Below are 26,312 nucleotides of genomic sequence, written 5' to 3'. Positions count from 1 at the left end.
CACTCATCTAGGGTCCAACTGATACCATCATGAGCCCAGGAAAGCCTGCAGGTGATGTTGTGCTGTTAGTAAAGACATCATTATGAGCCCAGGAGAGACTGCAGGTGATGTCATGATGTTAGAAAAAACACTCACATTGGTCAGCTGCTGCCATAGCCCATTAATGCCAGATTTTGCCACACTGTCCTAACATATATATTCATCATATTTTCCACATTTATTTCTGCAGTTATTTCACCCAGTGTTGCGTGTCTGTTAGCACTGACAACTCTGTGCAGACACCACTGCTCTTGATCATTAAGTGCAGGCTGTTAGCCACCGAGTTGTCCATGGTGAGAAGTAATGCCTGAAATTTGTTGTTCTTGGCATGCCCTTGACACTGTGGATCTCGGAATATTGAATTCCCTAACGATTTTCAAAATGGAATGTCACCTCCCTCTAGCTCCAACTAACATTCTGCTTTTATAAGTCTATTAATTCCCATCATGCAGCATCGCATTGGACACCTTTTCCATGAGTCAATTGAGTACAAATGACAGCACCATCAATGCACTGCCCTTTTATGTTTGGTGTATGTGATACTACTGCCATCTGCATATGTACATATCACTGTCCCATGACTTTTGTTATTTCAGCGTATAACATTTACGTATTTTGAAACTTTTGAATAAGTGTTCAAATAGACCAAGTGCCAAATGCTAAAGTGTTTGATGAGACACGAAATTACATGCCAGACCAAAGTCATCAGAGCTGAGTGCATGCTTCATGTACCTGTAGATCGCAATTTGATGCATCACTTTTTATGAAATGTAACTATGTTGGGTAATCAGAGTCTGGGATAATGGAATAACCTCATGGTAGAGCCACTCAGAAAACCCTGACTTCAAGTAGAACAAATTATTTAAAACCTGACAAAGTTTTTTTTTTTAATTTATTCAACAGTTATTTGCATAGAGAATTGTTGTGTGAAAGAGGAGCTTCTGTGTTGGAAAGAGAGTATTCAGTTTCAACCATTCCTTATTTTGCTGAATTTCATACTCTGTAATTTAGCTACATTAAATATTGTTGTTATACTGTTTTGTTATCTTGCACTCTTTTCCTCTCTTTAATTAATGTCCTTTCATCACCCATAGAAAGATGATAAAAAAGGTCAGAAATAGACATATTCACACATCAAAAAAAGTTTTGCGTCACCTCGGTTCCGAGAGTTCCGGAACCTGTACAGAAAATTGGAATAGACGTCAACATAAATATCATTTCTGCCCTTTTTATTGCTCATGAAAACCACTCATAGAATGTTGTACCACCACACAGTGAGAACTTCAGAGGTGGTGGCCCAGATTGCTGTCCACACCCGTACCTCTAATAGCCAGTAGCACGTCCTCTTGCACTGATGCATGCCTGTATTCATCGTGGCATACTAGCCACAAGTTCATAAAGGCACTGTTGGTCCAGATTGTCCCACTCGTCAATGGCGATTTGTCGTAGATCCTTCGGAGTGGTTGGAGGGTCACGTCGTCCAAATACAGCTCTTTCAGTCTATCCCAGGCTTGTTTGATAGGGTTCATGTCTGGAGAACATCCTGGCCACTCTAGTCGAGCAACGTCGTTATCCTGAAGGAAGTCATTCACAAGATGTGCATGATTGGGCATAAATTGTCATCCATTAAGACGAATGCCTTGCCAATATGCTGCCGATATGGTTGCACTATCAGTCGGAGGATGGCATTCACATATCGTACAGCCATTACTGTGCCCTCCATGGCCACCAGCAGTGTACATCAACCACACATAATGCCACCCCAAAACAGCAGGGAACCTCCACCTTGCTGCACTCACTGGACAATGTGTCTAAGGTGCTCAGCTTGACTGAGTTGCCTACAAACACATCTCCGACGATTGTCTGGTCGAAGGCATATGCGACACTCATCAGTGAAGAGAACATGATGCCAATCCTGAGCGGTCCATTCGACATGTTGTTGGGCCCATCTGTACTGTGCTGCATGGTGTCATTGTTGCAAAGATGGACCTAGCCATGGATGTCGGGAATGAAGTTGCGCATCATGTAGCCTATTGTGCACAGTTTGAGTTGTAACACGATGTCCGGTGGCTACACAAAAAGCATTATTCAACATGGTGGCGTTGCTGTCAGGGTTCCTCTGAGCCATAATCTGTAGGTAGCGGTCATCCACTGCAGTAGTAGCCCTTGGGCAGCCTGAACGAGGCATGTCATCGTCAGCTCCTGTCTCTCTGTATCTCCTCCATGTCCGAACAACATCAATTTGATTCACTCCAAGACTCCTGGACAGTTCCCTTGTTGAGAGCCCTTCCTGGCACAAAGTAACAATATGGACACAATCAAACTGTGGTTTTGACCATCTAGGCATGGTCGAACTACAGACGTCATGAGCCATGTACCTCCTCCCTGGTGGAATGACTGGAACTGATTGGCTGTTGAACCCCCTCCATCTAATATGCTCTGCTCATACATGGTTGTTTACTTCTTTGAGCGGGTTTTCTTTTTAAATACATCCTCATCAGATCAGAGCTAAGTTGTTTCTCACCTTGCATTGTCTTACTGTGTGCGGTGTGCAGTCAAGTCAACTTAAAATCTGAGGTCTGCAGTCCATTCCTGATGTTCTAATTTTCTTTCCTTCATAAATTCATCAACAGTGGGTTTTAAATTGACAAATTGTGCCTCTTGACTTAACCAACATACTTTGCAATAATACACAGCATCTCCGTACTCTTCGTTCAGTTCCATGGAAAACTGTTGCAACTGACGGTGGAGTATTGCATGTGACTTCAGAAGTTGTTATGATTTGCACCAACAATTTCTTTGCTTGCTCCATGCCTGAAAATTTAGCACAAAGTGCTTCTGGATGTACAGAACAATGAATCCTGTCCGTTGTTCCTTGTGCAGTTTTCCTCTTTTGTTGTCAATTAAATCTTTAAATTCTTTCAGTATGGTATTGTAATGCCATTTTGTAGAAAATTTGGGGTACCTGTTGATTATGCAACTGCATAATAGGTACTGATAATTCTCATCCCTCTCTTTGTCATTCCAATTTAGTTTTAAAGGTTTGTGATGATAGATCACTAGACTGCCTCTTTTCATGCAGCAGATGCTGGACCTGTAAATGTCCTTCATACTATGAACAAATAGTGAAGGATAAATAATGGTGACACCACTACTGTGCTGAACTGAAGAGTGTTACGCTTACTGAAAAATGCAACAGTGGAATAGAAATTAAATGTCACACTCTACCCTGGTTACATCCTAGAAGGACCGAGGAATGCTGACATGGCCGAGCCTCGGCCCACGCACCCATCATGCATGTGTTTTATCACGCTGCAGGCAAGGCAACTTTCAAGGTTTTTTTCCAAACAAATCCTATATGATTAACATATTCTAAATTCTGTAGAAAGGAAAATTTATTTCAGAATATTATTCAGACTGGGAACAGATAGGTTGGCCAGCACTGCCAATAAAAACTCCCCTATACTGTGATGGAATGACCGCACTACAAGAGAGGATGTCAATAAACTTGGTAATTTTTTGCTGAAGTCCAAGATATGAACTTGGCTGAATATTTTGTACCTCCATGTAGTGTCATACACTTTTCAATATCAGAGACTACCCATACTACCGTCTTTTAAGGAAAGCTTTCTGTAGAGCCACCTCCAGCAAGATCAGGTTATCTAGGGTAGAGCAATATTTCATGAATTTACATTGGAAGCAGCTAAGGGGTTACTTCCTCACTGACAGCCACACTAGGTAGCAGTTTATCTCTCTTTTTTTTCTCCTAAGAAGCTTCTGAGAGCAACATCATAGTAACCACTTGTAGAGTTACTGCCCTTTCCTGGTTTTAGTAGGACTGTCATTATGGATTGCCTCCATGAATGTAGTTGCAGTTCTAATGACAATGTATGATGATCAATGAATTTTGCTTTTGATTCTTTGCACAACTGTCACTGTGTGACCTCCTTATGGGATCTCATCTGTCTGAAAAGTGTATCCAGGTAGTGAAGTGCTTGCTAGAATGAAAATCATTACCCACTTCCCACTATGCAATATGTTTGAGGGGATGGGGATAAAAGGATAGGTCATTGATTGAGAATTAACCTGTGGCTGAGGTGAAATATGTTGCTTGACCTCTGTTCAGAAGATAGATGTCTCGTGATTCAGTGAGTCTCTGGCAATTGCTGTTGGATCTCAAAACACATAATGTGCATTAAAATTTCCTACAAATGGGAAGGATGAGGGTAGTTGCCTCATGAAGCGTATGAGATCCGTTTTATCAAGTGTGTCATTATTGCCTGCAAGTTGGTGGTGAGTTGCGGCACATATAACTAATGGTAATGAATAATGCATTACCCCTCTTTCACCAAGATCATCTTCCCTGTTAAGTGAGTAGGATTCTAACATGAGAATCAGAAGTTTTGAAGTACATCGGCTGCTTACAGGTGACAAGTTTTAATTTGACCTCCTCTACAGATGTTTTGAAAATGTCCACAATCCATTTAATTATGGGACCCATCAGCCAGTGAGGGTTTTCCCCATTTTTTCTGCACTGGTTATTTGCAATGGATGTTCACAACATTGCCTTTGGTACCAGACAGAGGTAGTGTGTGCCAATCTGATGGTTTTAATCCAGCTTTATTTGCCTGTGGTTGGGTTTTGGCTGAACTTTTATATTTACTTGAAGGAGCTGGTGTTTTTGTGGACAAGGATGTTGATGTTTTTTCTGATGCTTGATGTTGAATGCTTGTATGTAGAAAACCTTTGGCTTCTGAGTATTTAAGGGATTGGAAGTAGTTTCACCTTTGTAGGCCATCTTGCAAGAGCATGCATGTTTATGTAACTCTGGTATTGGAGTTTGTGTTGGGTAGTTGCACCTAGTGATAGGTTTTTTGAATACTGGTTTCAAAGGATCTGTGGTAAATACTAGAGTTTAAATCACCCTGAGTGCTTTCTTAGCCTCACCATATCTGTTCATCACACTCAGTTCCTGATTTTTTGTTTTCCTTTCAGCAAACTTATAGCTGTCTCTGCCACACATGGGATGATCATTCAAACAGTTGTACATTTTGGGCGACATCTACTTATTTCATTTCCTTAATCCACTTTTGATCAGTATTTACCACATGTTGCTTTGCTGTTACAAACAGTTGTGGTTACAAACTTTTGATATTTAAAACATCTCATAGGGTTTGGTATAAGATCAGGTGGATAAACTCAGTTGTGATGTACTCCGGACACAGAGGAGTTGAGTGTTATAATGAATGCCACAGTTTTGAATGTTTTTAACTTTTATCAAAGTCCCTGCAATAGCTTGTAAATATAATATGCAATTTTATGTACATTGCTTAATCCTTTGATGTAACTTTCTGAATATTTTTTTTTCTTAAATGAGAAGGAAACAAGTCATATGTTTAAAGGTTTTTCATCAAAATGTAACTTCTTTGTTTGAATTCTGAGTCTGACACAGTTAAATGCCTTTGGTAAATTGCAGAAAACACAAACTGCTAATATTTTAATGTTTTAAAATATTGTTAAATGCTCGTATAAATAGCTGTCTCAGAAGAAAATCCATTTGAAATTTAAATGTTGATCTGCTAAATATCCTATTATTGTGGATGCATATGAGTCCATTGAAGTTGGTGCAAAGTGCAGTATCAATGAGAGGAAAAGTGGCTACGAAGTACAGAGAAGAAAGAACATTCAATGAAATTGTCCATGAGAGCAGGAGACACTTCCTTTCTGTCCTTCAGGATATTGAAGGCTTGGACTGCCTTCAGATAGGAGAACAAATGGTGCTACCAGTATTGTGTGTGTGTGTGTGTGTGTGTGTGTGTGTGTGTGTGTGTTAGAGAGAAAGAGAGAGAACTATATGTATTCATTTTGAAATAAAAAAAACTGCCCCTATTAATGTTGATTTCGTGTGCACCACAGAACCCTTAGTCTTATTTTCAACTGCTCACCTGGCATGCAACAGATGCACACTCTTTAAGTAAATGACTCACATGTTTTTCCTCCCTCTCAACATCCTCCCCATTGATTCCACTTTCTCTTTCTCCTTCATGCCACTCCATTGATACAATCTCCTATCTCCTATGTCATATTTATATTCTTGCTATGGACTTCATTTGGCCCGATACTTCTCTTATATTTATAATAATAGTGACAGGTTTGTAAAAAGTGTAATTTTTAATTTTATTCTTAGGTTTATAAGGGGGTGATTAAAGAGATATTAAGTGCAATACTGTTTTCATTAATGTTATTTAATTGTACCATACCTGACACCAGGTAGTGATGGCGGAAGTGAAGGTACATTGTAGTCATATTCATCATAATCTGGATCCTTCTTTTGTGTTATGTTGATTATTGCTTCAATCTCTGGTGGTATAACCCTTTCTGATGGAGCTGAGTTGTTTAATAGTGATGTGTTGTTAGTCCCAGGCTCAGAAATACTGACATTAGTGTGAACTGTCACATTTACAGTATCAAGCTCTTCTGGCATTATGATTGTTGTAGGTATGATTGTCAAAAAAGTAGATTCAGTTTGCAAGGTTATTATATCATCTGTAACTTCAGTTGTAATTTCATTACTGGTAACATTTTCAGTTTTATTGTCTTCAGGGCTTAGGTTATCAATTCTTTCCATCGCAGTGATGATGTTTGCTACAGTTGTCTCATTTTGTATTAGATTCTCTGTTGTGTTTTCAGGCTCAGTAAAAGCTGGAATTGTTTCTGTCATGATTGTAGGTGTTACATTTTCCTCTGAAGTGAAATTGAGTGTAGTTGCATTCTGAATGTCACTTGTAGTTGTTTCCACTTCTTCTGTGGTCGTGTTATTTGCTGTAGAATTTTGTGTCCCATTATTGGATACAATTTTATTTTCCATGTCAATAGGCCCCATCTCACGATGAATTCGTTCTTGTGTACCTGGAGATCGATTAGCATTGTTAGTAGTTGTGCTATAGTTTTGCAGTGGCACTCTTTCGAATATCTTATTTTTCTTTTTTCCCACTGAAGAGATTGTACCCTGTAATTGTGAAGCACACAATCAGTTTCATTGGTTTTACAAATAGGAAAAAATGGTTTATGTAAGTGATAGATCGTCACCTCAATTGATGATGCTCTTGTAGTACCTGTTGCCCTTTCCTCATCACGTCTATCTGTAAAGCAGAGAGATCATTTTGTAATTTCCTTTTTACATCAACTATGGTTATACATGACAGCACATCAATAACTATCACTCAGACTTCATTCTTAACTTATCATGTCATTGACTGTAGTAAATTTTATACAATATCATGAGTTTGATTTTTTGCATATATTACCTTAAGTAAATAGAAATAATTCAAATGGTTCAAATGGATCTAAGTACTATGGGGCTTAACATCTGAGGTCATCAGTCCCCATAGAAATAATTGCCTACTGGATATGTGTTGCAGGTTAGCCCCACCCCATCTCACATTTTTAATGGCATCCGTTATTTTTCAAAGGCGTAAACATATCCCTTGGCACAAGTAATTGGGAAACATCAGTGATGCAGGGTCTCCCAAGAGGAATGGTCAGTATTCAGGGATATGGCACAAAAAATTATTTGAACCAAAAAAAAAAAAAAAAAAAAACTTCATATGGGCATATGCCCATTGGACAGATGGAGGTCAACGTCAAGGAAAGTGGCATGGGATTTGGAGTAGGACCAGGTGAATCTGATGGAACCAAAGGAGTTGAGGTTGGAGAGGAAATTCTGGAGTTGTTCTTCACTGTGAGTCCAGATTTGACGTTGACCTCCAACTGTCCAATGGCCAGCTTCACACGTCCGTCCACATGAAACCAACCAACAAGCAACAGTACCTCCATTATGACAGCTGCCACCCATTCCACATCAAACGGTCCCTTCCCTACAGTCTAGGTCTTCGTGGCAAATGAATCTGCTCCAGTCCGGAATCCCTGAACCATTACACCAACAACCTGAAAACAGCTTTCACATCCTGCAACTGCCCTCCCGACCTGGTACAGAAGCAAATAACCAGAGCCACTTCCTCATCCCCTCAAACCCAGAACCTCCCACAGAGGAACCACAAAAGTGCCCCACTTGTGACAGGATACTTTCCGGGACTGGATCAGACTCTGAATGTGGCTCTCGAGCAGGGATACGACTTCCTCAAATCCTGTCCTGAAATGAGATCCACCCTTCATGAAATCCTCCCCACTCCACCAAGAGTGTCTTTCCACCGTCCACCTAACCTTCGTAACCTCTTAGTTCATCCCTATGAAATCCCCAAACCACCTTCGTTACCCTCTGGCTCCTACCCTTGTAACCGCCCCTGGTGTAAAACCTATCCAATGCACCCTCCCACCACCACCTACTCCAGTCCTGTAACCCGGAAGGTGTACACGATCAAAGGCAGAGCCACGTGTGAAAGCACCCATGTGATTTACCAACTGACCTGCCTACACTGTGAAGCTTTCTATGTGGGAATGACCAGCAACAAACTGTCCATTTGCATGAATGGACACAGGCAGACAGTGTTTGTTGGTAATGAGAATCACCCTGTGGCTAAACATGCCTTGGTGCACGGCCAGCACATCTTGGCACAGTGTTACACCGTCCGGGTTATCTGGATACTTCCCACTAACACCAACCTGTCAGAACTCCGGAGATGGGAACTTGCCCTTCAGTATATCCTCTCTTCTCGTTATCCACCAGGCCTCAACCTCCACTAATTTCAAGTTGCCGCCACTCATACCTCACCTGTCTTTCAACAACATCTTTGCCTCTGTACTTCCGCCTCAACTGACATCTCTGCCCAAACTCTTTGCCTTTACAAATGTCTGCTTGTGTCTTTGTATGTGCGGATGGATATGTGTGTGTGTGCACGAGTGTATACCTGTCCTTTTTTCCGCTCCCGGGATTGGAATGGCTCCTTACCCTCTCCCTTAAAACCCACATCCTTTCATCTTTCCCTCTCCTTCCCTCTCTCCTGACGAAGCAACCGTTGGTTGCGAAAGCTTGAATTTTGTGTGTATGTATGTGTTTGTGTGTGTATCTATCGACCTGCCAGCGCTTTCGTATGGTAAGTCACATCATCTTTGTTTTTAGATATATTTTTCCCGCGTGGAATGGTTCCCTCTATTATATTCTCAATAGATTGAATAATACAGAAAATAAACAACAGTGTACATTGAATGTGTTCTATCTCGGAATCTATTCAGAATAGGGCAAGTTTCTTGCTTTAAATGATCATTCCTGTTATATCTCTGAAAACTGACAATTCTTCCTGGGACATCCTCTAGACATTTATTTTTGAAAAATCAAAATGAGTTTCATGTCATTAACACTAAATTATAGAAGAATAGATGAGACTTTCGTACATCATAAAATAGGCTAAATATTATGTGATAATGCATGCTTTAAATAGAGGTGGCTTGACAATTGATGTAACAGTTTATTGCTGTTTGAGAACAAATTTGTATTATGATATAATAGTGATATATCACACATATACACCACTAAAATAAGTTGTTGGAAAAGTGGACTACATTGTTAAGGCAGTGGTTCCTTCTTACGTTTGAAGTGTAATTAATGAGGAGACTTTGTTAACTAGTTCATTGCAGAATTAGTTGGATTTGATATTTAGTGTTATATTATATTTCATGAATTGAGAAGTAGAGTGGCCTTCTCTGCTTGCTAAATTTGAGTTACTTATATGTTTTTGTTTGGTCATACTGGTCATTCAAGTCACCTGCAGCTCTAAAACTGCAGTACATTGTAGAAGAGGTCGAAATATATGAGTTACCTTCATTGGCATTACTTAACGTTTAGTAGCGAGTTCATAACATTTAGTACTTATGTAGGGCATTTATAAGAAACCAGTTCACAAGTTTTTGCGTATTTTGTTAACAGTATTTTAGACAAGTGTAGAAGTGCATTTTCATAGTATCATCACTAAATAATGTTTCATTGCTTTCACACATGTCTTGGAAGCCTGTTATTGTGTTAGTGATACATTGTGTGACTTTCAATTTCTACCATTTACAATAAATTACGGCCATTCGTACAGTTAATGAGGATGGCCTACAAGAAAAAAAATTAATGCTGACAAATTTTGTTGCTGAACTTTCTTACGGCTTCAGGTCCAGTTATTACTTGTTGAAACAGATTTTCATGCTTTGTCAAATATCTGCACGTACTAACTTCACAAGGACTGATAACTGGCTTTCAGTTCTCCTTTTGTACATGACCTTCTGCTGCTGCTCTGTCCTGTAAGTAGTGATGTGTCTTCATACAGGTACTTTTGAATTGTGGTATTTCCATGTTTATGTTTATAGTGGTTCTTAATTAATGAATGCTTGTATGTTGTGACTCATACCTGTAGAGGCGAGAGTTTATTCCATAACTTCAAATGGCTGAGACTTTAGACCTAACTACCTTAAGCCACCCAACTTGTTCAGTTTAAGGACATAAAAATAATTTATTATCCAAAAGGCCCAAATTACAGTAATTATATGGTAAATGACAGTCAGAAATAGTTGCATGTTAATATTGTAATTTTATAGGCAAGTACAAATGATATTTGTATTTCCTCTCCACTTCATTACAATGACTAAAGTGTGACTATTCATAGTACAAAGGAAAGTGACATGATCAATGCACTGAAATTCTACTCACTGCACTCATATCTTGTAGGGCAGCAGCTGATGTTAGAGATTACTGGAGTACATCCATGTATTGGTGGAGAACACTTCAGTGTAGTGCATTGCACTCGTCCTCGTATACAGTAACATTGCTTGCACTGTGCTCTGTCCACTTCAATACGAACTCCCTCTGTGTACTGTTGACCACCCACAGTGCAACCTAATAACACAACCATGTAATGCAAGTTAACATAATGGAAAATACTGATAATAATGACTGTATTAAAATCATTGAACACACTTTTACCGAAAATCTGACTATTCTGAAAAGTCACCTGAAAATACTGTAAGTGTATTCCACAGTTTCTTTTTTAAGTAGTAACTGTGGTTTTAAACAAATAGAGAGATGACCACTATATTGCTGGCATGTAATTATGATTTAAAAATTGTTTCTAATGTACAAGTTCAGTTTTCCCTGATGCCTGTGTTGATTAGATATCCACACATGTTTCTTATCCAAATCTTCATAAACACAGGAACACACTATGAAACTAATGTTAGGTTGTTGGTAAACTGTAGCAATTTAAGTTGCAAATAAAGTAGAAAGTATGCCATACACTTCAGTTTTAAGTCAGAATTTGAAATGTGTCTAAACATTATAGAATAAGTAATAGTGTCTGTGTGTGCTACAAACCACCACCGGCTGAAGGATAGACTGTGCAGACACTATATTCACCTGAGGAACAGCTATGCAAAGCTTCAAATATTATTAGAAACATTTCAGCCTCTTTGGTGTGTCTTTATTATTTATTATGTCTCAGAATTTCTATGCCACATTGTGTTGTGTGAAACATGATATAGGACATGAGATGACATGTTACTGTCTGGTGGAATATGTACTGTGATGAATATTTGTTAGAAGTTAAAACTATGTGTCAGACCAGAACATGAACTGGACACCTGCCTACCACAGACAGTGTGCTACTAACTGCAATGTAACATTTGTTTCTGTTGTGGGTCAATTGCCACTCCTTGCACCAAACATCGATCCCCTACAGATCTTCCTGTATTTTGCTACAATTTTCTAGTGCTGCAATTTCTCTGTTATAACAGCATCATCCATGAAGAGCCATGTGGAACTTCCAACTTCATCTACTAGGTCATTTATATATACTGTGAAAATTAATGGTCCTGTGGTAGTCCCCTGGGGCATGCCTGAAGTTACTTCTATGCCTGAAGACTTGCATCTGTTCCGAATGGCATGAAGTGTTGTGTTTGATAGAAACTCTTCAATCCACTCACACAATTGGTCTGATATTCTGTAAATTCGTATTTTGTTAATTAGGTGGCAGTGCCTCATGGAAGACAAGAGCATGTTGTTGACTTGGGCATCAGTATCTATCGCCTTCTGGGTCTCATGGACAAGCAGAGTGATCTGGAAGACATCATGCTCATGCCATTGACTGTTAAACTCTTTATTTCCACTATTGCAATTTTGGCCTTAGACCATTATCAAGTGCAGATGTTTTGGCTTTAAGCCTTGTCAACTTTATACACGCTGACACATTTATATGTTGTTGTCATTTGCTGTTATATACATTCGTAACGCTGCTAAGTAGTTTGAGCGCACATATCCATATATCGTAAAATAGCACTGTCTGTACATACACATGTTCATTCCACCATCACTAGTAACTTTTGCACCAAACCACAGCAGTATTATGAATGTATATAACAGCAAATGACAACAACATATAAGTGTCAGCATGCATAAAGTTGACATGGCTTAAAGCCAAAAAATTTGCACTTGATGATGGCCTAAGGCCGAAATTGCAATAGTGCAAATAAAAGGTTTGACAGTCACTGGCATAAACATGGTGTCTTTTAAAAATTTTTACATTACTGTGAATCCCATTTATGAAATGTTCATTTAGAGTGATCTGTGTTTTGTTCCCATATTGATTCCTACAGAGGGGATTTTCATAACCTAGAAATGTCATAATTTGCAAGCATAAAACATTCCAAAAATTTACAACACAGACATCAGAGATGCACATAGACCCATAATTCTGTGTGTCTGCTCAATGATCCTTCTTGAAAATGGGAATGCCCTGTGCTTTTTTACAATCATCAGGAAGACATCACTGCTCCAGAAACTTACAGTACCTGTCTGCTAGAAGGGGGGCAAGTTCATTCACATACTCTATGTAGTATCGAATTGGTATACTGTCAGGTCCAGTGGCCTTCCCTATGTTGAGCTATTTCTGTGGTGTCACTGCCAGACACCACACTTGCTAGGTGGTAGCTTAAATCGGCCGCGGTCCATTAGTACATGTCGGACCCGCGTGTCGCCACTGTGTGATCGCAGACCGAGCGCCACCACACGGCAGGTCTCGAGAGACGTACGAGAACTTGCCCCAGTTGTACGATGACGTTGCTAGCGACTATACGGACGAAGCCATTTCTCTCATTTGCCGAGAGACAGTTAGAATAGCCTTCAGCTAAGTTAATGGCTACGACTTAGCAAGGCGCCAATTGTATCAGTGCATGTATCATACGAGTCTCATTTGTATCGCCACAATCTCCAGATGTATAATCAAGAACGATGTATACAAGGACGGATTAAAAGTTAAGTAGTCCAGAAGATACGTACTTTTCTTTATAGCATTCATTAAGTCTCCTGTTTCAGACCTCACTCCATCCTTCGTGAGTTAGCGCGTGCATCTTGGCCGCCTCTTTCAATTAATGTGCGTAGTGTTGGCAAGTCTGCCGACACTACAATTTTGGCGACGAGCGTAAAAAAACGGTCTTCATTCTTCTTGCTTTGCTTACATTACTTGTGTCATGGCTTCGCCAGATGTACTGTCCGAATTTTATCGCTTGCAGAATCAGCAGACGCAGGCCTTATTGGATGCCCTTGGACAGCTCATCCAGGGTCAACGTGCGCTGCAAAACGATGCGGCCGCCGCCGCTTCATCGCTACCGCAGGCACGACCCGCCGTTGCACCTCCGTTTCGTAGCTTCGACGCAGCCCACGAGTCTTGGACTGAGTGGTCCCAACAATTCGGCTTCCATCTAGCCGCCTACACAATTCAAGGTAATGAGCGGCAGCCGTTTTTGCTTTCTTGTGTCGGTGTGTCCACCTACCGTGTGATAGTGAAATTGTTTCCCCGACGCGACATAGCAACTCTGTCCTACGAAGAAATTTTGTCTGCTTTAGATGCCTATTTCAAAGAAACAGTTAATGTAGTTGCAAAAAGGTATACGTTCTTTCGTACCAAACATACGGCCGGTCAGACTAATAGGGAGTGGGTTGCAACTTTGCAAGGACTTACTAGGGATTGTGATTTTGCATGTGAATGTGGACTTCCGTATTCAGATACTATGGTGCGTGATGCAATTGCACAGAACGTTTCTGATGTTCACATACGGGAACAGATTTTGAAACTAGTAAATCCCTCCCTTCAACAAGTGATAGACATATTGGATAGGCAAGACACACTTGACTTTGCTCAGGAATCATTTGAAACTTCGCCAGCAGTGTGTCGCATTGACCGGCCCACCGGGCGCGCAGCACAGGACGCTAAACGGCCCTCGCGCACGTCAGCGCAGCTGCAGCCTAGCTCGCAAACACGTGTGCCGCGTAAGCAGGCCAATGCCGTGCTCAAATCATGCCCGCGGTGTGCAACTAGACATTCGCGTCACAATTGCCCGTCACGCCAAGCTATTTGCTTTTACTGTCATAAGAAAGGACATGTTCCAAGTGTTTGCCAGAAAAAGCTAAGATCAGACAATCGAAACCATTCCAGGCCCTTTGCTTCGCGCCGGAATCGAACCAGGGACAATCAGGCTCGTGGACCTTCGCCCATGGACATTCATGTCGTTAATTCCACCCCGTCCAGTGCCACTTTATCTAACAGTGACTGTGTTCGTCCCACAAAAAGTGTGCGTCGACGTCGCCGGAACTCCCGTAAGGTCGCAAGTGCATCTGTACCTGTATCAGTTCAAATTGCACGTGAAAGTCGCTCTTGTCGTCAGCAGGACAATAAACTTTTTGTCAACTTAGACTTTGGAGGCAAAGTGATACCATTCCAGCTCGATACCGGAGCTGCAGTTTCATTGCTCAATCAAGACCCGTACAAACAACTGGGCAAACCTCCGTTGCGTGCCACAAATGTTCAGCTCAATAGTTATTTAGGACAGCAGATACCTGTGTTAAGACAGTGCAGCCTGCTTGCCACATACAAGGGACAAACAAAACTTGTGTCATTTTACGTTCTTCGTTCTTCTACGGCAGTGAACTTGTTTGGTTTAGATTTATTTCAGTTGTTCAACTTGTCTATAGTAAATCAGATCCTATCAGTGAACCAGACTGTGCCTTCAGCCAGTGTTTCTAGTCTATGTGAGGAATTTGCAGACATTTTTGCACCGGGCCTTGGTTGCGCTAAGAACTATGAAGCACATTTGGAACTCAAAGTGGACGCGCAACCGAAATTTTTCAGAGCGCGCAATGTTCCCCACGCATTGCGTGATGAGGTTGCAAGAACATTAAACGATTTAGAATCTCAAGGTGTAATTGAACGGGTGCAGGCTTCTCTCTGGGCCTCACCCTTAGTAATTTTGCCAAAACCTTCCGGAAAATTGAGACTTTGCGTGGACTTCAAGGCCACTGTGAATCCACAACTTGTGACTGCAACTTTTCCTTTGCCCCGCCCGGAAGATCTTTTTGATAAACTGTGCCCGGGTAAATACTTTTCGAAATTGGACCTAGCAGATGCGTACTTGCAAATACCAGTGGACGAAGACTCCCAGCGCGTTTTGGTGGTTAACACGCATCTTGAATTGTACCGATTCAAAAGGCTGCCATTCGGGTGTGCATCCGCCCCTGCATTTTCAGCAATATTTACAAACTGTTTGTGCGTCGGTCCCTACTGCTGCGAACTATCTGGACGATATTGTGATCTCCGGAAAGACAGAAGACGAACATTTAGCCAACCTACGAACGTTATTTCAGGTCTTGCAACAACATGGTCTTCGCTTGAGGAAGGACAAATGTGTGTTTTTTGCTCGTGACTTCCCATATCTGGGCCATGTCATAAATGCCCAAGGAATACATCCGAGTCCAGAGCACCTCCGTGCCATACAGGAGTTGCCTTCGCCACAGAACTTGAAACAGCTACAGAGTGTGTTGGGAAAAATTAACTACTATGCCAGGTTTGTGCCGCGCGCTTCTTCCAATTCAGCTCCGCTTCATCGCTTACGCCATAAGGGTGTTCCGTTCGTCTGGACGACGGAATGCGAACGCGCCTTTCGCCAGTTGAAATCGGCGTTGCTTTCTCATACTTGCCTTACGCCGTTCGATCCCCAGAAACCACTTTTGTTGATGGTCGATGCATCGGATTTCGGGATCGGTGCTGTGCTTGCGCACAAAGATGGATCGCATGATTGCCCTATTGCCTTTGCTTCAAAATTACTCTCGTCTGCGCAACGCAATTATTCCCAGATAGAGAAAGAAGCTTTAGCTCTCGTGTTTGGTGTTACTAAGTTCCATGATTTCTTGTATGGTCGTCACTTTACCATCATCACAGACCACAAACCTCTGACATCGCTTTTTCATCCGACAAGCCTGTACCTCCACGTACAGCGCAGAAATTCATTCGCTGGTCTCTTTTCCTCTCGCAGTACCGCTACGATATCTTGTATCGGTCCACTGCTAAGCACGGAAACGCTGATGCGTTGTCCCGTTTGCCTGTTGCTGAGGATAAAGCATTCGATTCTTCCGAACTTGCTTGCATGTTCATTGATTCGGAAACCGATGACGTGGTCGAATCGTTTCCAATTGATTTTCGTCGTGTCGCTACAGCCACAGCTGCTGACCCTGTCCTTGCTACTGTTTTGCGTTTTGTTGCTACGCAATGGCCCTTGTCAAAGTCACGGATCGAGGATCCGTTGGTTCGCCGATTTTTTGCTCACAAGGGGAGACTTTTTGTACGACGTGGTGTTTTGTTGTTGCGTTCGGATAATGATCAATCCAGAGTCGTGGTCCCACGTTCGTTACAGTCCTCTGTCTTACGGCTTCTTCACCAAGGACATTGGGGTATAGTGCGTACGAAACAACTTGCTCGTCAGCACTGTACTTGGTTCGGAATCGATGCTGCGATTGCGAATATGTGCTCTTCTTGCATGGCGTGTGCCGAACAACAATCCGCGCCGCCGCGGAAATTCTTTGTATGGCCGACAGCCACTTCCCCTTGGCAACGCTTGCACATCGATTTTGCTGGTCCATTCTGGAACGCTAGATGGTTGGTTGTGGTGGATTCCTTCAGTAATTTTCCTTTTGTTGTCCGGATGTCTTCCACGACGTCATCTGCCACCATCCAGGCGTTGTCTGCTATTTTTTGCATTGAAGGTCTTCCACAGACTATTGTTTCCGTCAATGGCCCACAATTCATGTCCGCAGAATTTCAGTCATTCTGCCAGGCCAATGGTATTCAACATCTGACATCCGCGCCGTTTTCGCCTCAGTCAAATGGTGCTGCTGAACGGTTGGTCCGGACTTTCAAGTCACAGATGTTGAAGTTGAAAGAGACGCATTCTAGGGAGGACGCATTGTTGCTCTTTTTGTCTTCGTATCGCTCTCAGCCCCGTGATGGTCGCTCGCCGGCTGAGTTGCTCCATGGTCGTCCTCATCGAACCTTGATGTCTTTGCTGCATCCGCCGCATCAGGTTCTAGTGCAGCGGCAAACTACTGCTTTTGCTCCTGGCGACGTTGTTTTCTATTGCAACTATTGCGGTTCACGGCGTTGGCTCGCAGGGCGCATTCTTCGCTGCCTCGGCCGTGCGATGTATTTGGTTTTGGGGGCCTCTGGTGAGGTGCGTCGGCATCTCAATCAGCTGCGCCTCTGTCGTCGCCTGGGTTCTGCCGCTCCCCGTCTGCTTTCAGCGATGGTGCCATCCGGTCAGCGCCCTGGGGACCCATCTACTGGCTCGCCTCATCCCCAGGTGTTACCAACGCTGCCTTCCATTTTGCCTCATGGCGACGCGCCGCCGCCGCCGCCGCCTGTTCTCCTGCCGGCGCCGCCCGCAGTGGACGCGTCGCTGCAACCGCCTGGCGCCTCCCTGGGTCATGCGCCGCCGCTCGCTTCCCGTGACCGGCTGTCCTCCGCCATGGAACTCTTGCCCGCTCCGGACCAGATGTCGTCTTCGCCCGTCGGGTGCCCCGGCCACATGGAGGTCGACCCTTCGGCCCCTCCTGTCTCTCTACGGGCGCATACACCGCATGTTGACGTGCACCCTGGACTAGGTTTTCAGGCGTTTCCTAGCTCCCCTCGGACCGAATGGCCGGGTGCGGGTGGCACAGCCTCGCCTGTTGTTAGGCTCCCCACCTCATCGCATACGTCAACATGGGGTCCTCCCCACAGCGGGCAGAGGCCTTATAACACGACCGTTCGCCGATTTGCGGGGGAGGAATGTGGTGTCACTGCCAGACACCACACTTGCTAGGTGGTAGCTTAAATTGGCCGCGGTCCATTAGTACATGTCGGACCCGCGTGTCGCCACTGTGTGATCGCAGACCGAGCGCCACCACACGGCAGGTCTCGAGAGACGTACGAGAACTCGCCCCAGTTGTACGACGACGTTGCTAGCGACTATACGGACGAAGCCATTTCTCTCATTTGCTGAGAGATAGTTAGAATAGCCTTCAGCTAAGTTAATGGCTACGACTTAGCAAGGCGCCAATTGTATCAGTGCATGTATCATACGAGTCTCATTTGTATCGCCACAATCTCCAGATGTATAATCAAGAACGATGTATACAAGGACGGATTAAAAGTTAAGTAGTCCAGAAGATACATACTTGTCTTTATAGCATTCATTAAGTCTCCTGTTTCAGACCTCACTCCATCCTTCGTGAGTTAGCGCGTGCATCTTGGCCGCCTCCTTCAATTAGTGTGCGTAGTGTTGGCAAGTCTGCCGACACTACAATTTCGGATGATTTTCAATCCCAAGGTCACTTGTTTCAATAGCAGCCATTTCGTTGCTCATACAATGATTTAAAGAAGGCACTACAGTGCAATCTTCCTCTGTGAAACAGTTTTGGAGAAAGAAATTTAGTATTTCAGTGTTTTCTGTATCATCCTCTGCTTCAGTGCCATTATGGTTATAGACTAGACAGTTGTTGTCGATCCATTTAATGGTTTAACATGAGAACAAAACATCTTTAGATTTTCTGTCAAGCAGCGGATGAATTTTACTTTCGAATTTGTTGAATATTTCACGGATGGCTCTCCTTAAGCTAAATTTGGCATCGTTTCATTTTTGTTCAACTGTGAGGCTTTGTCTCCATTTAAATTTGCAGCGAAGGTCTCTTTGCTTTTGTAGCAGTTTTATAACATGGCTGTCAAACCAAGGCAGGTCTTTACTGCCCCTCACAACTTTAGTACTTCAATTGAAACATATCTGTCTAAAGAATATTGTACAATCCTCTCTTTAACTTTCTCCATTAATACTCAATGTTATTAGTGCTGGAGATGAAATCTTTGTGATGATTGCCCAGGTAATATGAAATCTGTTGTGACAGAACAGCAACTGTATTGATATTTAAAACAGTTCCAATACATTGTTTGTTTTTTAGTGCCAGTTGCACATTTATTTATGTATGATGTGGTTTGATCTCCCTGGATCATCTTCAGATTTCTATAGATACATTAGCAACCCAATGTGTCTGTTTTCCGTATCTCTCTGGTGTGTGCTTCTGACACAGAAACAACAGGTCGCTGATGCAGTTACATAGATTTGAAGATGATCCAGGGAGATTGAAATTAGTTATGTGTTAAAAAATGTGTAACTGGGACTGAAATTAAATGATATATTAGAATTGTTTTAAAATTAGTTGAACTGTGCAGTTTCATCACCACCAACTGCATGACATTAACAGGACAAGCTGATTGGATGTTAAATATTAAAGTGTGTGAAGCCTGTGCTCCCTTTACATTATTGAACTAATAGGAGCAGTGGTTTTGCGATATTTTGTCCTGTTGCTGTCAGTGCTGGTGTGAAATCGTGTGTGTGTCACATATGATTTTAGAGGTCTCTGCAAATTGCAATATTAATAGGGATGTGAGAATGAAGGTGGAGATCTGAAGAAATGTCAATGTTTCTCTCACATCATGTATTGTGAATCTAGAGAGGACAAGCACATAATGGTTTCAGCACACATTGAATTTGAGAATAGGATTGGACAGTAAGCTTACATCTACACAGTCAGTTGTTGACCAGTCTGGTGTGGCAGCATAGGAGAACCCCTTTGGTTATCATCTGTGGCACATTTACAGCACAGCAGCATGTCGATGATATATGCTTCATTTTGTTGTCCTTAATGACAAGCCATCCTGCGCTTACATTTCAACAAAATAATGCCTGCCCACACATGGCAACAATTTCTACTGCTTGTCTTCATGATTTTCAAACCCTATCATCACCAGCAAGATTGCCTGATTCTCCCCTGTTGAGAACATTTTTAGCATTATGGGTAAGGGTCCTCCAACCATCTCGGGATTTTGATGATCTAACATGCCAATTGGACAGAATTGGGCACAATAGCCGTCCAGAGGACATCCAACAACTCCGTCAGTCATTGCCAACTGAATAACTTCTTGCATAAGGGCCAGAGGTGAACCAATGTATTACTGATCTGTTCAGTTTGTAATTTGTAATCATTTGTTTGTTTGTACATTTATATTACATCTATCAATTTACATCCCATTCAAATAATTCCTTTGTGACATATATTTTTTTTTTATTTTTTAAGAAAGTGTTGCTCATGCAAAACTCAAATGACCCTTTTTCACATGGTATCCTACTAACCATAAATGAAATGGTACAGGCAGATTCCATACTCCTGGATTTCCAGAAAGTATTTGACATGGTGCTCCATTGCAGACTGTTAATGAAGGTCCACACATACAGAATAGGTTCGCAGATATGTGAGTAGCCCAAAGACTTCTTAATTAATAGAACCCAGCACATTGTCCTTGATGGCAAGTGTTCATCAGAAAGAAGGATGTTGTCAGCAGTGACCCAGGCAAGTGTGATAGGATTGCTCTCATTTTCTATATACATAAATGATTAGACAGATATGGTGAGCACAGATCTGTGATAATTTGCTGGTGCACTGTAGTGTATGAGAAAGTGTTGCTGTTGAATGACAGGAGCATGACCGGGGTAGAATTTCTATTTTGTGTGATGAATGGTAACCTTCTCTAAAAATGGAAAAAGGTAAGGTGGTGCAGATGGTGCATGTACCACTCTGGTTTGAAGAGGTTGGCACAGGAGAGGAATTCATGGCAGTTCATATTTATCTGCTAGTCAAGAAGAAAGGCATCATTCTGGGTGACATTGTACCCTGCTCTGAAGCTCATGGACAACCATAGTATGCCGCATTTCACAATATCTCTGCATGCGGAACCCTGTTGATTTTTATAGTTGAGTTTTTAGTTCTTGAAAAAGTTCATGAATTTGAGATCTCAAAAAATGTTCAATAATTCTGTGGAAGATTGGTACAGCAATAGAAGCCTATAATTATGTGCATCTGTAAGAGGACCTTCCTTGAAAATAGGAATGACCTGCACTTTTTCCAGTCATTTGGTGCTTATCATTCCACAAGCCATGATAAATGCTGCTATAAGCGGAGCAAGTTATTTCACATAACCCAAGGTGAATCTTATAGGTACCTCAACAAGTTTAAATTCCTTTACACTGTAGGGCAATTTTGCCCCATTTTCTACTACTCAATCATGTATCCCAATGTCTGCCGGTTTGGTTATTAATGTGATGATTAAAAGGAGAATTCTTATTATGATACTCTGCAGTGAAACAATTTTGGAAGACTGTATTCACTATTTCAACCTTTTCTGTCGTGTTCTGTTTTGATGTCAGTATTGTCTGTATTCAACCAAATAGATGATTTAGGTTGTTACAGACTTAATGGAACTTCAAATCATCTTAGGATCTTAGTCGAATCATTTCTCAAAATTTTACTTTGTAATTCACTGAGCATTTCTTGTATAAGTCTTCTTGCAGTCACTTTGGGTTCGTTCAGCATTAATCACCAATAAGGCATGGACATCACTTAATTCTTCACTTTTCTGCTTTTGTAATAGCTATTGAACTGCACCAGATCTTTTTCATCCCTCTCAACCCTGCTCTGAGAAGTCATCGAATGCAGTTTCTGAACAGCCAACATTGTTGTCAGGTGATGCTGTACTATACAGGAAAGGATCATCGCTGAATGACTTTAGAAGAATACAGTATGACAGCAGAATTTCTATCGTGATCAATGACAGTTTGCTCTAAATGTAGAAAAATGTTTGTTAATGCAGATGAGTAGGGAAAATAGCCCTGTAATGTCCACATACAGTATTGGTGGTGTGCTTCTTGAGTAAGTCACATCCATTAAATATCTAGGCATGACGTTGGAGTACAATATGAAATGGAATGAGCATATAAGGACTGTCTTAGGGGAGGTGAATGGGCGACTTCAGTTTGTCAGTAGAGTTTTAGGAACTCTACAAAGGAGACTATGTATAGATCACTTTTGTGTCTCATTCTTGAGTATTGCTCATGTGTTTGTGATCCTCACCATGTTGGATTAAAAGAAGGCATCAAAGCAATTCTAAAGCACGCTGCTACATTTGTTACCAGTAGATCTGATGGTTCGTGAACACAAATGGGAATCCCTGGAGGGAAGATGGGATTCTTTTTGTGAAGCGTTGTTGAAAAATTTTGGAGAACAGTTGGTTGTATTGCCACCAATGTACATTTTTCAAAATGATTGTGAAGATGAGGTAAGAGAAATCAGGGCTCTTTCTGAGGCATATGGGTAGTCATTTTTCCTTCACTTCATTTCCAAGTGAAATAGGAGAGGAAATGACCAGCAGTTATACATGTTACTCTCCACCAAAACCATGCGGGGTATGATGCAGGTGTAGAACAGTATATGTGCAAAGTGTATTCCCCTGAATGAGAACTCTTGTCATGTCCTTTGAAGGTGATCACTCAACTGAGATGAGTTGGAAAGTTCTGTATCTATTTGTGGATGCCTTCCTGGGCTATGGGCTAAAGGCTAGAGTCACTGATTGCTGCTGTGGGAGATAGCTTCAATTTTTTTTGTCAGTAAAGTCTGCAATGGAGTCTAACAAACTGTAAATGCTTAAGCGTAATGACTGACACAAAATCTGCTGAAGAGGAGTCATCAAAATGCTTTCACCAGACTACTTGTCATACAATTTTTATTGCACTGAGATGTTTGTAAAAGTATTGACTTTTCAGTTACATGTAAAAGGTAAACATCACTCACGGATTAGGCCTTAGGCCTGTTCTGACTGGTCGACAGCTGCCTACAAGGCAGTATGAGGAGCTATCTATGATAGAGGGACATGTGCTCAGCATGTTGCGAATCCCTCCAGCCGATATAGCCGAAAGATGAAACCTTTGTACAAGCAGGTGCTCATTTGCCCTTACAAGGCTGACTGGACCCCATTCCAGACCTCACCATTTCAGAAAAAAAATCAGAGGTGGTACCAGCAATCAAACTCAGGTCCTTCCACACTGAAGGCAGTGACAGTAGCCAATTGGTTCTGGAGGCAGTGGACTTTTCTCTTCCTGACTCAAATATTCAAGTCTGGAGATGAAAAAGTGGAGCACAAATGGATAAAATTCATAAGCATTAGGCAACATGTAGAGCCCGCCAGAAAAATGTATACACACTTTAAGGAATGAAAAGTATTACTTATGTGTTTATTTTACATTTAATAATTGGTCACACATGTTGTACAATCTTCAGTTTTCACACGGTTACTTTAATGTTCACCATTGGTGGGTATACACATAACAGAATGGCGAGCAGTTACCGCAACTATGTCAGTCAATGTTACAGTGGATATTGCTGCACATGTCACTATAATCTCCTGGTGGAGTTCCTCCAGTGTGCGTGGCTTATGTCAGTAGACGTTATCTTTCACAGTTCCCCACAATTAAAAGTCCATAGGTGTTAGATCTGGTGACTGGAGGGAACCTCAGTGGGCTCTCTTCATCCAATCCAATGCCCCAGAAAATTGTCATCCAGGAAAGCTTGTACAGCAAGGTGGTAGTGTGGTGGTGCCCCATTCTTTGGTAGAAGACTTTTTCATCAGCTCCATAAAGCACACATATACCTGGCAAAATTGATATGCATAACATTTCCAGGTACATTTCTGCAGTGACAGTAGCATCGAAGAAAAAGAGTCCTTCTAAGCCCCTAGGTGATAGTCCACACCACACATGAACCGCTGGTAGATTGACTGCTTTATCCACATAAACATGTGGATTTCCTGGTGTCCTGTACACACAGGTATGCTGATTCATGGTTCCATTAAGTTTAAATTGTGCGTCGTCACTCCACACTACCTTCATCACAAATTGTTCGTCATCAGTTCCATTTGCTGATACCATTCGCAAAATTGCATTTGGTGATCAATATTGTCATCCTTAATCACATGCAGTAATTATGGAATGTAAACTTTCCACTACGCAGCTTCGAGAACTCTTTGTACACTTATACTGCTAACCCCCCATTTCACATGCCCATTGTGTAGCAGACATCTGTGGAATAATTAACAAATGTTTCCAACATGAGAGCTGACAAAGCAGGACTTGTAGCTGTACACTGTCTTCCTGATCTTCTGAATATCACAAATTGTTCCACGCAATTCAAACAGGCGAATGATGCATTTAATTTTTAGGTGGGTGGGCAGTTCTGTTTCAAACTCCCACCTCTTCTGACGTTGCACTTCAACGACATTATCAAACTTGAAAAACCACTTCAAAATACATTCTCATTGCTCGAATGTCAAGCGTGCTCCAGCCATCTTGTTTTCTCAATACTGAGATGAAAGTACTAACACCTGTTGAGCCAAAGGCCATACTACAACACACTCATAACTCAGATCGAACAACAATATAAATATCTCTATAGAATCTGACAAAGAGTGTACACATTTTTCTGGAAGACTCTGTACATACATCACTGGCTGATGAGAAATAGTTATTTAATGGTGATTCTAGCACAACGCTTGTTACCAGATTTTCTCCTCCCCTCCATCGCCATATTTCTGGATGGAAAAAACCAAGATGGCAGATTTACCCCACTTCTGCTATTTAAAATTCCACTGTGGTAGTTTAGCCCATTTGTCCATCATTAAAATGTTGAATTACCGATGACCTAGTAGTTTGGTCCCTTCTCTCCCCCCACCTCCCAAACCAACCAACCAAATCTTGGTGCAAAATCCAAGATGTCTTGAGGAATTTGAATTGGAATTCAGTAACTACTATTACTTTAGAGCTAATCCACTTATAGTAATTAAAGTGCTGCACTTTAGTAAGTGTTATTAATTTAATAATATGATTTGCTTGTAATCTTTTCAACAGACAAATTTAAAATGTTAAGTGATACCTGAAGAATAACGTGTGAGGAAGTAAGCTTACTCTTTTGAAGAGCACCACAACATAGGGATGAAAATTCAATGTAGTGCAAGTAGCCCACATTGCTGGTTGAAAAAATGTAATATGTGGGAACTAGGTGATTCATGTCATGTAAAAGAAGTATTGCCTCAGTCAAGATAACTTCACAGAAACATTTGAACAAGCTGCTGCAGGTTTCCTGAACTTCATAGCTACCACCACCACCATTGCTGCCACTGTTCCTCTAGTGACTGGTTTTGATGAGCTCCCAGTAAGTTCCAGCTTTGTCTTCCTCTCCCACCACTACTCCTCTACAGGTCACAGCTTTTGTTGCTGTACCAACACCACCAAGCTGTCTACATTCAAAACTGATTTACATGAATACGCTATTCTGGAAGGTAGTTGTCACTGAAGATTCTACAGCCATCAACACATGATTGGTGGTGAGGCAGCCTGTCAAACTTATCCATGCTAGTGTAATTAAGTGTTTGGAGTAATAATACTTACTGACATACTTATAGAAAACTTTTGTATCATCAGTCATTCAAGCTCAGTGTTTTACCAACAAGTTAAATCCCATACTTTGGTTCCAGCAGTTAGCACAGATGCTTTTGAAATTATTGAAAGACATATCCATACCCAGATGACCTTCATATATGTATTTTAAATTGTTAATGTAGTGCTTGAATGCACTGTTGATGTTTTTGTCATGAACCAACTGTTTTGGTGCTCCTCTTACCCTCTTAAATAATTGTTTTGGTACTTGGGAATATATTAGATATATAGAATACATCAGCAGCCTTATGACTTCCAAAGTAGAAATAATTTTTTGCCGCTATTTCTCACATGCAGTATCATCAAAAATAAAGATGGAATTTGACTTTGCTTTGTCTTGAGGTGATACTGCTGTACTATCATAGAATGCATTGTATGTTAAACTCTCAATACCTGACAATATATTTTGCAGCAATTGATATTAGTGGTGGATACATTTTTGAGAGCAAATAAACATGCTAAAAAAAACGAAATCATTCAAAATTTTTTAGTAGTTGTATAACCAAAATACCACAACATGAGGATTCAGCTTCAATTGTTCTTAACAGAATCTGGTAGAAATTCGCCTTTTTCTTTTCTACAACTGATCCCATTGATTATATACT

General features: G+C 41.5%; 1 protein-coding gene and 1 long non-coding RNA gene across 2 annotated transcripts in view; one reads left to right on the top strand and one right to left on the bottom strand.

Annotated features, from left to right (window-relative positions):
* Positions 1-26,312, top strand: part of LOC126192236 (uncharacterized) — a 473,949-nt gene that overhangs the window by 52,675 nt on the left and 394,962 nt on the right. The window lies entirely within an intron of this gene.
* LOC126192219 (uncharacterized) overlaps positions 1-26,312 on the bottom strand; it is a 433,600-nt gene that overhangs the window by 89,045 nt on the left and 318,243 nt on the right. Inside the window, exons 3-5 of the mRNA XM_049932587.1 lie at positions 10,688-10,873; positions 7,129-7,181; positions 6,300-7,048 (exon numbers count right to left, since the gene is read on the bottom strand). Of these exons, the coding sequence (XP_049788544.1) occupies positions 6,300-7,048; positions 7,129-7,181; positions 10,688-10,873 (988 nt within the window). The remainder of the gene's footprint in view (positions 1-6,299; positions 7,049-7,128; positions 7,182-10,687; positions 10,874-26,312) is intronic.

The sequence above is a fragment of the Schistocerca nitens genome, chromosome 1, assembly GCF_023898315.1.
Source record: "Schistocerca nitens isolate TAMUIC-IGC-003100 chromosome 1, iqSchNite1.1, whole genome shotgun sequence".
NCBI lineage: Eukaryota > Metazoa > Arthropoda > Insecta > Orthoptera > Acrididae > Schistocerca > Schistocerca nitens.
This window is presented reverse-complemented; position numbering and strand designations above follow the sequence as displayed.